Genomic DNA, 14,129 nt, shown 5'->3' with positions numbered 1-14,129 from the left:
CCCACACCAGGCCCCCCACCCCCAGCACTCCACTTACCAGCACGTGCCACACCTGCTCGCTGGCCCTGCGGAAGCTGCAGAAGCGCACGCTGGCACCCAGCAGGCCTTGGCCGCCCCACATGTTGCTGGGCACCACCACCACCTCGCGCACCTTCCTGGTCTTCATGCTGAACACCTCAAGCTTCACCGGCTTCTCCAGATTAGCCTTCAGCAGCGTCCTCAGTGTGTCGTTCTCCCTGTTCTGTGGGGACAGCGGGGCTGACTCCCAGGGCACCCCCATCCCCGGCCCCAGCCCCAGGCTGGGCCACTCTGACCCGTCTGGACTGAAGATGAGGCAAAGGCCTTGGTGGCCAGCGGCCTCGTCAGGGCCTGGTGCTGAGTGGCTCAGGTCCAAAGGCTACACGTGAGCCCATGGCCAGTGCCACCCCCCAGTGCCCACCACCACCAAGCATGACCATACCCATCCTTCAGCCTACCTGGAGGACGCAAAACAAACACAGTGCCCTGGGTGCCCAGGGTTCCAGCACTGCCCCTGGCCAGGGCCCCCTCACTGCCCAGAAGGCAGCCTCTTGGGCTTTGTGGCCTGACCCACTTACACTCATACTCCCCAGCCTCCAACTATCCAGAGATCTCAGGACAAAAGAGCAAGACCCCAGTCAGCCTCTGAGAGCAGCCCAGATGAGGGGAGGAGAGGCTGAGGAGACAGGAGAAGGGCTGGGGCCCCTGGTGGCACAGACACATACATGCACATGCACACGCGCACACACAGCAGGGAAAGGGGCAGGGCTCACCAGCCTCAGGTGTCCGATGGTCAGGATGAAGTCAAAGTAGGGCTCCAGGCCAGCCTGCTGAGCTGGGGAGTTCTCCTGCACCTGTCCCACAAGAGACCCGTCACCATGCCAACCTGATACTCCCCAAGCAGCCCATCCCAACTGCCTGTCTCAGGGAGGGTACACACCCGGGGATGAGCCCTTCCCAACAAGACAGATGCTGTCAACATTCAGTCCGTGTCCTCCCCATCCTCCTTGACAGAGTTTTCCTTTAGAAAATGTTCTTTTCTGCTCCTGATCTCAGATGCATCCAGAGATGCCTGAGGAAAACCAGGCCACAAGGGCCCAGCGAACAGGAGGCGGCGGGCCTGGGGTCTGCAGAAAGCCAGAGGGCTCCCAAGTGGACGTGGAGGCAGGGAGGCCTGCGACGGAACCAGGACCTGGGAAGGCAGCCTGCCCTTCCCCGAACCCGGCTGCTTGTGGCTGTTTCCCAAATCGCCACCACTTGGCTTTACAGAGATCCACCTCTGAGGTCGGTTTACAGAGCTTTCCTGAAACACCCCAAAACCGAGGGTGGACAGGTCAGTGCTGACACACAGGCCCTCCAGGACAGAGGAGAAAGACCACACAGTCACCAAAGCAGACTGCCACATCGTTCTCACATGAGGTGACTGTGGGTTTCAAACCACTGACTTCTGGATAGAAGTCAAGTGCTGTAGTCACTGTGCCACCAGGACACTTCCCCCGACCCCAAAGCAATGAGGTCTTTATCCCAAGGTCCTAAAGCCTACACACCATCAGGCCTTTGGCTGTGGGTATTTGGGGGTCAGGCAGCAGCCAGGACCCAGCCCAGAAGCACGAGGCCCAGGTGGCCATGGAGCGAAAGTACTGTTCCCCCCGGTCCTTAATGCTTCCTTGCTGGAAAGAACGCGTGGCTTCTGCGACCCACCAGCCCTCTAGCTCTTGGGCTCCCAAACTGATGGTGGTGACGGGGGAACGCTGTGAGCAGAGGTGTCACTAAGAACAGACCTGTGAGTATGAAGGAGAGATGCCTGGGCTCTGGGTGAAAGCTGCTCAGCCCTGAATGAGGACGCCCTCCTGACAGCATCACCACCGAGCACTCCAGGTTCACCTCCACAAGGAACCCACAAACACTTCAGCAAGAGGAGCTGGCCTGGCCCAGATGGCTTCCCACGGGGGCCCAGCCCTGCTCCCTGCACCTCCAGAGAGGAGCTGGAGTCGGGTCTTTGGAAAACCCCAGGAAAGCCATCAGGACTGGCTCAGCTGTCTTTGGGGAGGAAAGTTCATCTCCCTCCTATGGGCCACGTCCATGCCTCCATCTCCCTGTGGTAACACCCCTGATCCTCAGGCCGGAGCTGCCTGGCAACCTGTCCTCTACCCTCCCTCCCAGCCCCGTCTACCCCATCCTCCTTGACCTTGACCTCTGCCTAGCTGTATATTCCCACGCCCTAGGCTTTGTCATCATCCACAAGACGCCATAGCTGAAAATTAGATAAACCCCTGACTACCCAGAAGCTCTGGTGGCCTAGTGGATCAAGAGTTGTGCTGCCAACCCAAAGGTGAGCAGTTCAAACCCACCAACAGCTCTCTGAGAAAAAGGCAACTTCCTCCCATCCATTTACTGCCCGTGAAAGGGTCATTCATAGGCCGCTTCCAATTGATGGTTCACAACAACCACCCAATCTTAATGCCACAAATACCACAACCACTCTGATATTCTCATTTTCTCTCTCTCTGTCTCAAACTCCTATCATGCTGAATTCCCAGGACCTTTGCTGCTTTCCTAACATCCCCGCCCTGCCTCACATCAGGGCACTTATGTCATTACCACCAGTGATAGCCGTTAACCCCTAAGAGAGCTGCTTGCTAGGGGGTGTGGGGACGGTCCCACCTGCTCTTCCTACAACTTAACTCTTTGGGGAACTCCAATTTAAAGACGATGGAACAGTAATCTGACTCCAGCCTGGGCATAATCTGACCCAAGAAACTCAGCCCCAGCGTGCTCCTAACACGGTCCTCTAACACCTGGTTTCTGGTGAGTCCTCCAGTATTCTAAACTCTCTGAGGGCAAGGGATTCTCCAAAATGCTTGGTGCACAGTGGCTATGTCGATGTTGAGAGAATGAAGTGTGTCTATTCAATTTCACTTTAAAACAGAGATAAGTCAGGGAGCTCTGGCGGCCTAGAGACAAGAAGCTGCACTGCAATCCCAGAGGTACATGGTTCAAATCCACCAGACGCTCTGCTGTAGAAGGAGGGGCAATCTCCTCCTGTACCAGTCAGATCAGATTTGATGGTACACACACACACAAAAAAAAAATTAAATTAAAAAATATAGAGCTAGGTCATATCACTCCTCCACTTAAAACCTCCAGCATCACCAAATAAAATTCTAAAGCCTCAGGACAACATGCCAAATGCTTCAAGTCATGGTCTTAGCCTTTATTGGTCTTCTCCTCACAGGGTCTCAGCCACCTCACCTCCCTGCTTCCAGTCAAACACACCAAGGACTGACGCCAATTCAGAGCCTCCATACAGGCCAGTCCCACTGTCTGGGACATCTTCCTCCCAGTGTCCATGCCTGCCTTCCCTCTGACATCTCTATTCACATGCTACTCGACCAGAGGCCCTTTCTGACCCTTCTATCCAAAAGGGGACATGATTATCATAGTTGAAAGGAGCCCTGGTGGCTCAGTGGTCAAGGAGTTGTGCTACCAAACCAAAGATACGCAGTTCGAGCTGCTCTATTAAAGAAAGATAGGCAGTCTCCCTCCATGCAATGTACAGCCAGCCTCTGAAAACCTGCTGGGGAGTCAGATTTGACTTGGCTCCTACTCAAATGTACGTGACAATGAGATCAGTTGTTGTTGTTGTTGTTGTTGTTGTTAGCTCCTGTCAGGTCAACTATGATTCACAGCGACTCTGTGAACAACAGATCTGAACCCTGTCCTGTCCTGTGCCATCCGCACAATCTCTGACCCCCTCAAGAACATTGTTGCAGCCACTGTGTCAATCCACATGGTTGAGGGCCTTCTTCTCCTTCACTGTCCCTCCACCTTTCCAAGCATGATGTCCATCTCCAAGGAATGACCTCTCCTAGCAACATGCCCAAAGTATGTGAGATGAAGCTTCATCATCTTTGCCTCCAAGGAGCATTCTGGCTGCATTTTTTTTTCTCCAAGACTTATCTGTTCTTTCGAAAGCCTATGGGATTGTCAGCCCTCTTCTCCAACACCACAGTTCAAAGGCATCAATTCTTCTGTCATCCTTAGTCACCATCCAGCTCTCAGATGTACAGCAAGTGACTGAAAAGACAATGGCCTGAATCAGGGGCACCTTAAACTGACATCATTGTTGTTGTTATGTGCCGTTGAGTCACCTGTGACTCACAGTGACCCTAAGTACAACAGCTCTGAACCCTGCTCTATCCTGAGCCAACCTCACTGTCTCTGACACACCTCCCCCATTACCTCCGTCACTGAGTTAGTCCGTTTCATTCAGAGTCTTCCTCTCTGTGCTGTCCCTCCACCGCTGTTCCTCAGTAATTCAGAGAGGTCCCCAACTATAGACTTTCCCAGTGCAATACACCTCCTGATCTCCTGGCCTGCTGGTATTGACCAAGGGTATTCACTGTGGATCCAAGTAAGAAGAAGTCACTGTCTTAATCTTTTTTCCCACTGATCATGATGTTGCCTCTGGGTCCAGTGGCAAGGCTTTTTGCTTGCTTTACATTGAAATGCAAACCATATTGAAGGCTGCAGTCTTTGATCTCCTGCAGCAAGTGTTTCAAGACCTCCTCATGTTTAACAAGCAAGGTTGTGTCTTCTGCATGATGAAGGTTACTGATGGTCTTCCTGCAATCCTGATGCCACATTCTTCTTCAGAGAGTGCAGCTTCTCGAATAACTCCTTTCACACCACAGTTGATGCCTTTCTTCCTAGCAATTATCATCACTTACTTCCCAATAACAACCATATACTTAAGGGAGCTCTGGTGGCATGATGCAGGCAGTTACACCGTTCAGCAATAAGCTGTTTCTCTAGCAGTTCAAACCCACCAGTAACTCTGCAGATGAAAGATGGGCAATCTCTCCCTGTGCGATTTACAGCCTCCAAAAACCCACTGGAGGGTCAGCCATGAGTCGGTTCTGACTGGATGGTACGTAACAACGCTGGCCTCTAAAGTCACTAAAATTGGAATCGATGGCACACAACCACCATCATAACGTCTCTCCCTGTCTTACATCCAAATGTAAATTCCAAAAGAAAAGAACGCCAACAAATTTGCTGCCACACGGGAAACGTGCTCAAAAAAACGTGTGTTACATAACTTGGGACAGACTGCAGAGCGTTATGCCGAGTGAACTAAGTCAGTCGAACTAAGTCAGTCTAATAAGGACAAATACTGCATAAGACTATTCTTGCAAAAACAGACGGATAACTATTAAAACGTGAATGGGGACCCAAGGAGTAGGCGTGGAGGGGTGAGGATGGGTAGGGGGGAAAAAACCACTGGTTGCACAGTTTGGTGGATGGAGGGAGGAGGGTAAAGGAAATGACAAGGATCTGGGTGAAAAGACAGGACAAGATCCAATGGTGATTAATTTTATAAAACATACTGATGAGAATGATTGTATGAAACAGAGGAGGAATGAAGAATAGTGTGAAACACGATGTACATGAACTTTGCCAATATGGATTGAGGCTCAATGTCAAGAAGACAAAGATTCTCACCACTGGACCAATTGGCAGCATCAGGATGGATGGTGAAGAGATTGAGATTGTTCACAGTTTTAGTTTGCTTGGCTCCACAGTCAACACTCTTGGCACCAGTAGCCAGGAAATTAAAAGGTGCATTGCCATGGGAAAGTCTGCTGTTAGTGACCTCTCCAAAGTACTGAAGAGCAATGGTGTCTCTCTGGAGACTAAGGTGCGTTTAATACAGGCCATGGTCTTCTCAATCACTTGTTATGCATCAGAGAATTGGACAATGACCAAGGAGGACAGAAGGAGAATTGATGCCTTTGAGCTGTGGTGCTGGAGAAGAGTATTGAGAATACCATGGACTGCTAGGAAAACAAACAGATTTGTCCTGGAAAGGGTTAAACCGGGTGGCTCCTTGGAGGCAAGGATTCTGAGGCTCCGTCTAACATACTTTGGACATGTTGTGAGGAAAGACCAGTCCTTGGAGAAGGACATCATGCTTGGTTGGGTGGAGGGACAGCACAGGAGGGGAAGGCCCTCTGTGAGGTGGATTGATTCAGTGACTGGGATAATCAGGATGGGAGTGTCAGAGACAGTGCGAGTGGCACAGGATAGAGCAGAGTTTAGGGCTGTTGTACACAGGGTCGCTATGAGTCGCAAGCGACTTGATGGCACATAACAACAACAACAACAATAATAATAAAGAACACTTGTGTTGCTGAATGGCAAGTTGGAATGCTCACGCTGTGTCCATTCTGCTTCCATGAGCTGGCCTTCCCACCCCACTCCCACCATCTCCTTTCTCAACCTCTCTTTGCCTTCCTTCCTCTTGGCAAATCTTTCGGATGGATGCTACCTTCTGTTCAGTGTCTTGTCAAGAAAGACACGTCCATCCACAGGCACGGAAACCCGCCACCACCAGGCCTTAAAATCAGCCCATCTTCCTACTCAAAAGCCCCTGCTTTGGCCCTCCCACCTAACAGCAGAGACCTTTCAACAGCCAGGCACCACACTGGTCTTGCCTGTCTACACCACCCTGGATCCACGGCTTTTTACAGAGAAAGGGGGTCCTTCCCACTGAGACATACCCACCCTGTTCTCATCTCCGGATGTCAGAGGGAGGTCTTTCTGATAAAAGCTAAACCCCAAATGCCCAATTGTCTGGCCCCTTCCTCTCGAGGAAACCTACCGTCTCCACTTCCCCAAGACTGTGTGTCCAGACTTCCCTGGAGGGGCACCGATGAGGGGGTCTCAACCTCAGTCCAGGGATATTGTCGGGTCCCTCCCCTGGCCCCTCCACAGGCTGCCTCGCACCGGCCCTCGACGACCCCAGGTCTTTTTCGACCCACGATGGGTGGACACAGTGAAGTGAGGCTTCACTTGGTCCTGCTGTGACCTCCTGAGCTGTAAGATCTCCGGATCCCAGGCGTCCCCGAGTGTCCCCAGCTCCCGCCCAGCAGACAGCAAGCGATCCTAAGTGCCTCCGAGGCGCACACAATGTGCCAGCTCGAAGGGACGTGCCCTTCCCCGGGCAGCCCGACCAGGAAACACTCCCACATCCTGCAACAGCTGCGATCGCGGCCGCAGACGGGCCGAGGGGACACGAGTGACCCAACGGGGCACCGCCCACCACCCTCTGGCCCGAACCCCTCGGCTGCCTGGGGTCCCTCGCCCAGGGCCGCCACGCCGAGGTCCCCGGAGCCGCAGGGGCTACTCACGCCGTGCAGGTGGAAGCCCTCGGAGCCGCCCGCGGGCTCCTCCACGCTGGCCCCCAGGCCCATGGCCCCCGCTCGGCTCCCGCCCCGCGTCCCGTCGGGCGGATCGGACCCCACAGGCCCAGCCCGGCAGCGCCCGCGCAGACTCGCGCTCTCTGGGCTCGATTACCAGCGCCTGGTCACGTGGGCGGCCTGGCCACGCCCTCCACTAACACCATCGCTTAGCAACGGGCGGCGTTGCTAAGGACGCGCGCCGCCAACTTCCGGCCAGGAGCGGCATGCCGGCGAGACGAGCCGGAATCGGGCCCCGCGCGGAGGTTGCTGCCCCGGGCTCGGAGCCGCCGTCGCCCCGAGATGAGCAGCAGTCGTTCCTTCCTTCTGGTGCGTGGACACCGCGCTGCTGGCCGCCCCCTCCGGACTCTCCTCCCCTGACCCCGGGTCCCCGGGCTGGGACCTCTCCGGTCACCTTTGGGACGGCTCCTGCAGTCCGCTTTGCTCGCCTTTCTCTGTCATCGGCCGCTGCAGGCAGTCCGCGCCCTTTCTCGCCTCCTTCCCTGCGCGGGCCTCCTCTCCCGGTGCACACCGAGCCACAAACCCCTCACCCTGTCCGCCCTCCCGAGCTCTGCAGAACCAGCGCGTCCCAAACCTCTTTCCAGGATCTCCTGCGTCTCCAGCTTCACCTTTTATCCTCCAAGCTTATCTCCTACCACTTCTCTCATCCGCCTCCCACTCCTCTCCATGTGCAAGAAATGTCACTTCTTATCTCTTCCCTAAGTAAGAGCCTACAACAGGCTGGATCTTGTCTAGTTTCTCTATTCCAATCAGTTCGTTCTCTCTCTCTCTCTCTCTCTCTCTCTGGATCTTGTCTAGTTTCTTTCCAGTCAGTTCGTTCTCTCTCTCTCTCCCGCCCTTTCTCTCTCTCTCTCTCTCTCACACACACACACACACACACACACTCACATCAACAGCAGCCAGAGAAATTTTCCTAGAAACACACATTTGATTTGATCGCATATCGCCCTGGCTTAACACCTCTCTAATCCAGTAGTGACACTAGGATCGGTGTCACCCAGTGTAATCACTTATGTTGTCAGGCTTCCCCTCTCCCTTAGACCACCTCCCATACCAGATAATACAGAATTCTAACCAATGGGGGGTTTTTTTATCAATGGTAAGCATGCAATAACATATGATACAGTTGCAAACTACTTCAACATGTATTAGTTCATTGATGTATGAATACTAGCATCCAAATTGTTTTGCAAAATGGGTCTACATCAGGTACTGCAAAATTGTTCTACAACAATTATTTGCTACACTATCGGTCACAGAGCTTTGTATTTCTTTTTTTTTTTAATTATTTTTGTGTGAGTGTACTGTCAAATCAGATCTGACTGGTACAGGAGGAGATTGTCCCTCCTTTCCCGGCAGAGCATCTGGTGGATTTTGTCCCTCCTTTCCCGGCAGAGCATCTGGTGGATTTGAACCGTGCACCTCTGGGATTGTAGTTGCAGTTCCTTGCCACTAGGCCACCAGAGCTCCCCTTGTTTCCTTTTTTCTTAACAAGAGCTGTCAACCACAGCATGGTAGTTGAAACATAAGAAAAATTTGACATAAAAAAAATACAGCAACTATGAAAACACCAGCAGCAACAATGGAAATCAAATCATCAGTGTAATTGTGTAAATGAAGTCAGCTTTGACTGTAGGCACTTGACCCTTCAAAACATAAATTAGCATAGAATTTTAGCCTTAGCGGTATATTGATAACATGTAGCCTAGATTTATGGAAAAAATGCTTCTAATGTAACTAACCACCCAGGCATTTTTGTTAGAATAATGCATTGCCGTTGAAACACTGTACACACATTTTATAGACAGGTCATTTTAGCGCCACCCTCACTGACATGTCACCTAATGTAATCCATACCTCCTTACCCACCTAGTGATGCCATAGGTCCCAGCTGCTTCCCATAACCCTCAGGAGGCGATCTGAGTTCTTTCACATGGGCCACAATATGGCCAATCTCTCCCGGACCTCAGCACCCACAAACCTTGGAGGAAGTACGACTTGGCTCACTGAAATCTCCGCCCCATCAGTGCATGACCTTTGTCAGGTTGTAATCGCCATGGGCCTCAACTTCCTCATCTGTGAGAGATGCAGAGAGGAAACTGCCTCAGAGAATGGATTGAAAGACCTGGGTATGGTTCCCAGCAGTGGGCAAGCATGCTTGTAATCAAACACTGGTGTGAGTTTTCTTATGACTGGTTCCTTCCTCTTTTCCCTTGTTCCTTTTCCAACAGGCCAAGCCTGAGCTGAATCCCCCAACATATTTGAGCCTGAATGTGCTGATGATTCCAAAACAATTTCCAACTGCTGCTTCTCAGGGAAGCTGCATGGAGTAGCTCTCAGCTCATTCCAGGGATGAGGCTGGATGTTCTGACTCTTCCTTCTGCAGAGCTGAAGAGGAAGGGAGAGGGGAGGGAGCCAGTCTGACCCTGTCTGGGTGAGAGCAGAGACAAGGGAGAACTGGGGCTATCGTGTCTTCTTCCACACAGGCTGAAATCATTTATTACGGCCAGGAAAATTACTTCCACCATGCACAGCATGCTGCAGCCGTCGGCCTGGAGAAATTCGGCAATGAACCTGTGTTTCAGTTCCTTAAAGCCTATGGAATCCTCAAAGAAGGTAAGGACTTGGCCTTGTTAGTTCCTGGTCTCAGGTGCTAGCCTAGTGCTCACAGTCAGTCCTTGAGTGCCTGTAGTTGTTGTTGTTGTTGTTAGATGATATGAAGTAGGCCCCAGATGCCCACTCATGCCTCACTGATGTTTCCATAGAAACAAGGCCTTGTACTTCACTGGGTAGCTTCTCCTCGGAGCCTATGCAATCCACCTCCACAGAGCGCACCACCTCTGCTCTGTGCCTCAGTTTTCCCATCTGTAAAATGAGTGGGTAGAGAGAGGATGTGTGACTATTTGACTCATCCCAGGCTTGGAACTGGAAGCTCCAGTTTGGAAGGAGTGCAGGAGAAATGATAGGCAGTGGAGGTGTGGGTGTTGGGCAGGTGTGAGAGAGAGAGAAGCTGGGCCATGCAGTGCTGCCTCTAGGGGTCGGGGCCGGGGACCAGCTGAACTGCCCACGGCCAGTGTCCATGCGTATGGTGTGATGCATGTCATCCAAGGGGCTCCTGAGTGACTGGGGGTGCCCTGAGGTGCCTTCTTCAGAACTGACCCCCAGCCTGTAATCCCTGCCTGGCATTTGTGCCGCATCTCTCAGCTCCAGGCCTTCCAGGTGCAGGATGCCTGGCCGTGGCACCAGCAGCCTGTCCGGGAGCTTCAGCCGTCCATGTACTCAGGCACCGGGCATGCCCTTCCTCTCTCTCTAAGAGGACCTTCCCACAGCTCAGTCCTCTGACTTTGGGTGGAGGCGGGAGAGGGGCAGACGGGCGGCGCCAGGTCCTGAGCCAGCCCTGAGCAGGTCTCCCCTGTGACTGTCTCAGTGTCCCGTGCCCTACCGTCCTGAAGCAAGTCTGTGAGTGGCTGTCTTCACAGGGCGCGTCCAGGATGCCATCAACGACCTGGAGAGCATCCGAAACCACCCAGACATGTCCCTGGGTGCCATTGTGGCCCTCATTTATACTCTCAAGCGGTGTGAAATCATCGGTGAGTGCAACCCTGCTCACCTGGGCCAGAGCCAGGAGGGGAAGCGCCCGCTGCCTTCCCCAGAGACACAGCTCCCCACGGCTACAGTGTTTGCCAGTGTCTGTGCGGAGGCTGCTACCCAGTGAAGTCTGACCACCGTCCTCTTTAAAAGCCTCAAGGAAGATGCCCAAGGGCACACTGGTGAATGGAAGCCACAGACAGAGGCCATGGCAGTACAGGGGGTGCCTCCTTACACATCCAAGACTCAGGGAGACACCTTTCTCTCATGCTGCCAAATTTAAAAACAAAACCGACACAAAACACCTTGAGAAAATTAAGCCACTGTCAATAATTCTACTCATAATCTCCGTTCCAACAGAGATTAGAAATCACTGGCCTTGTGGCTGTGGCTGGGTCTGACCTGGTGAGGGGGGTTTCAAGTGCTAAGTGCACAAATGAACTCAGAGGAAAGGCGGCAAAACTCCAGCAGCAAGCAGCAGGCCCAGTGTGGCTCATTCCTAAGCCTTGGCTGCATGTAGCCTGCTATCCGGGATGAAGGAAGCCTGGTGGGTGCCCCTGATAGCTCTCTGAGGCCTTGGCATCCCTGCAACACCAACACAGCTGTTCACCTAACTCAGCCTCTTCTTCCTCCCCCCCTTGGGTCCCCAGACCGAGAAGCTGTGGAGGAACTCGAAGGCGACCTGAAGGGTGTCCGCAAGGACGCTGACGGGACCACATTGTACTACGCAGGCCTCTTCCTCTGGCTCATGGGCCAGCAGGAAAAAGCCAGGGACTACGTCGACCGTGCACTCAGAGTCTCCAGTGGCTACAGAGAGGTACCCGCCGTGGCCTTCGGGGGAGGAGGGCAACACTTGTGAGACACGTGGCCACATACAACGTGGTAAAGTGGCCTGCTGCTCTGGTGGTGAGAAGCTGTGCTGCAATCCCAAAGCACACAGTTCAAGACCACCAGCAGCTCTGGGGGAGAGGGATGGACAGTCTCCTCCCCTGGAATTAACTGCCTCAGAAAACCTACTAGGAGGGAGCTCTGGTGGCCTAGTGGCAAGAAGCTGCACTGCAATCCCAGCGGCTCGCGGTTTCAATCCACCAGCTACTCTGCTGAAGAAGGAGGGACAATCTTCTCCTGTACCAGTCAGATCCGATTTGACAGTACACACACACACAAATAATACAAAATTATTTTTAAAAATAGTAGAGGTTTCCAGGGGGCAGAGGTCAGAGATGGCGCATTTGACTGGCGAGTGGTGTTTTCCCACGTCCCCTTCCAATGGCTTCTCCATCTCCTGGGAGTGGCCGGCAAAGGGCCAGCAGGCTGACAGTGGCTCCCCAGCACTCACCCAGGACACACTGAGTGGGTTTGCGTGCAGACCAAGGTGGGTCGAAGACATGCGGAGAACCAGGAGTAGCCTCTGCCCAGTGTCCTTCCATGAGGGGTGAAGGAGGCAGGGATATAAGCAGACAGTTGCAATATGGGGAGAGGGTCTCCATGGGGCTAACAGATGAGAGTTGAAGAGGGCTCAGGGAAGAGGCCTTCCTGGAGAAAGAACCTCCAAGACTGAGTTTTCAAGACTAAGTTAATTGGAAGTTTGATGGCCTGGTGGTAAGGAGTTGCTCTGCCAATCCAAAGGTAAACATTTTGAGTCCATCAGCTGCCCCACGAGAGAGAGAGATGGGCAACCTGCTCCAATGTGATTACAGCCTCTGGGAACCCACTGGAGGCTCAGCTCCGAGTTGGTTCTGACTCAGTGACACACAGCAACAACAGTGGATAATCAGAGAAAGGAATTTGGTGGCGAAGGAGGCAGGAATGGCTCCCTGCCCATTAAACAGTGGGTGGTGGTTGTTGTGTACCGTAGAGTCGGAACCAACCCATAGCTGACCGTCCAGCAGGTTTTCAGGGGCAGTTAATCGCACAGGAGGAGATTGCCCATCCTTCTCCTGCAGAGCAGCTGGTGGTCTTGAACTGTGTGCCTTTGGGATTGTAGCGTAGCTTCTTGCCACTAGGCCAACAGTGGGTAGGAAACTGGCAATGAGAGAGCCTGGCTGCTTACCCGAGGCGGTGTCTGGCCAGGAGTTCAGGGTGGAGGTGGCGAGGGCTAAGGCTTGAGACAGGAAGCGCCAGCTGGGCCAAGGCTGTCCTGGGCTGACTCTTGACTTTCCATATTTTCCTCCCAGGCCTATGTTCTCAGAGGCTGGATAGACCTAACCTCAGACAAGCCCTACACCGTGAAGAAATCCATCAAGTACCTGGACCTAGGAATTCAGGACACCAAAGATGTGCTGGGAATGATGGGAAAGGTGGGTCATCAATGGGGAGAGGAAGAGTCGGAGTGTCCCTAGCTGGGTGACCAGAGCCACAGACCCACCCAGTGACCTCAGACCAGACCCTCAGGCTTCAAGTCCATGAGAGGAGAAATAAGGAGCAGAGGAGGCCCAGAGAGGGTCAGTGACTGGCCCAGGAGCACACAGCAGCCCAAGCCCCACACCTTTCACCGCATTCCTTCCTGCTTGGCCTGAGTCTCTTGTTCTGTGCGGTCATTTCAGGGCCTCCTTGAGGTCCATTCTCCTGGACGCCACCAGGTTCTCTCAGCTTTGCTCACTGACCCTCTTCTCTGCGGCCTTCTCTCACCTGCTTCATCTCATTCTTCTCTCCCATCTGTTAAATTCACTTAGTGTATAAAAAGCTATGTTAGTGTAAGGATGGCCGTATCTGACCTCTGTTAATGCTACAAGGGGGAGCTGCCCTCATCAACAGCATCCCCAGAACAAAACTAATTCCCCTAAGATGATACATGCCCCCCACACACACGCCTTGTTGTTATGTGCCTACTGTCTACTAGTCCAGGCACCAAGTCTACTGCCCTGCCTAGTCCGAAATCCATTGCAGTCGCTACACAGACTTCACAGAAACATGCTCCCAGTTACGGGATTTATTGGGAAAGTTAACAGGCTAAGTTGGCAGCAGGATACAATCCTTCAGTCCACACAGCCTCCCCAGCGGGGTCGCAGGCCCTTTGACCTTCAGCCGAATGGCCTAGGTCAGTGTCACAGTATTCCCCAAGTCCTGCCAGTTACGGTGTCTTCCCTCTGTTCTTCAGCATCCTTGAGTGACTCAGCTCTGTCTCAGTTTGGTCTCTGGTCGTCTGTTTTTGTTTGTTTGTTTTTGTTTTTTCTCTATAAACTCTTTTTTATTTTTATTTTTTTTGTAATTTTTTTTACTTTAATAATTTTAATGAACATTTACAGAGATTTTGGATTT

General features: G+C 52.8%; 2 protein-coding genes across 3 annotated transcripts in view; one reads left to right on the top strand and one right to left on the bottom strand.

The window, feature by feature from the left end:
• Window positions 1–7,274, bottom strand: part of GORASP1 (golgi reassembly stacking protein 1, 65kDa) — an 11,777-nt gene extending 4,503 nt beyond the window's left edge. Inside the window, exons 1-3 of the mRNA XM_006890646.1 lie at window positions 7,212–7,274; window positions 792–872; window positions 38–241 (exon numbers count right to left, since the gene is read on the bottom strand). Of these exons, the coding sequence (XP_006890708.1) occupies window positions 38–241; window positions 792–872; window positions 7,212–7,274 (348 nt within the window). The remainder of the gene's footprint in view (window positions 1–37; window positions 242–791; window positions 873–7,211) is intronic.
• A 288-nt stretch (window positions 7,275–7,562) lies between these two features.
• The window catches only part of TTC21A (tetratricopeptide repeat domain 21A), a 56,884-nt gene continuing 50,317 nt past the window's right edge, over window positions 7,563–14,129 (top strand). Inside the window, exons 1-5 of one of the 2 annotated variants that reach the window (XM_006890578.1) lie at window positions 7,563–7,589; window positions 9,767–9,896; window positions 10,760–10,870; window positions 11,519–11,685; window positions 13,046–13,168. In XM_006890578.1, the coding sequence (XP_006890640.1) occupies window positions 7,563–7,589; window positions 9,767–9,896; window positions 10,760–10,870; window positions 11,519–11,685; window positions 13,046–13,168 (558 nt within the window). The remainder of the gene's footprint in view (window positions 7,590–9,766; window positions 9,897–10,759; window positions 10,871–11,518; window positions 11,686–13,045; window positions 13,169–14,129) is intronic. The other variant, XM_006890579.1, reaches the window with a different exon arrangement.

This window comes from Elephantulus edwardii, unplaced genomic scaffold, assembly GCF_000299155.1.
Source record: "Elephantulus edwardii isolate Elephantulus edwardi_28Jun2011 unplaced genomic scaffold, EleEdw1.0 scaffold00091, whole genome shotgun sequence".
In the NCBI taxonomy this organism is placed as follows: Eukaryota; Metazoa; Chordata; class Mammalia; order Macroscelidea; family Macroscelididae; genus Elephantulus; species Elephantulus edwardii.
The sequence above is the reverse complement of the archived record's forward strand: the minus strand, read 5'-3'. Positions and strand labels throughout refer to the sequence as shown.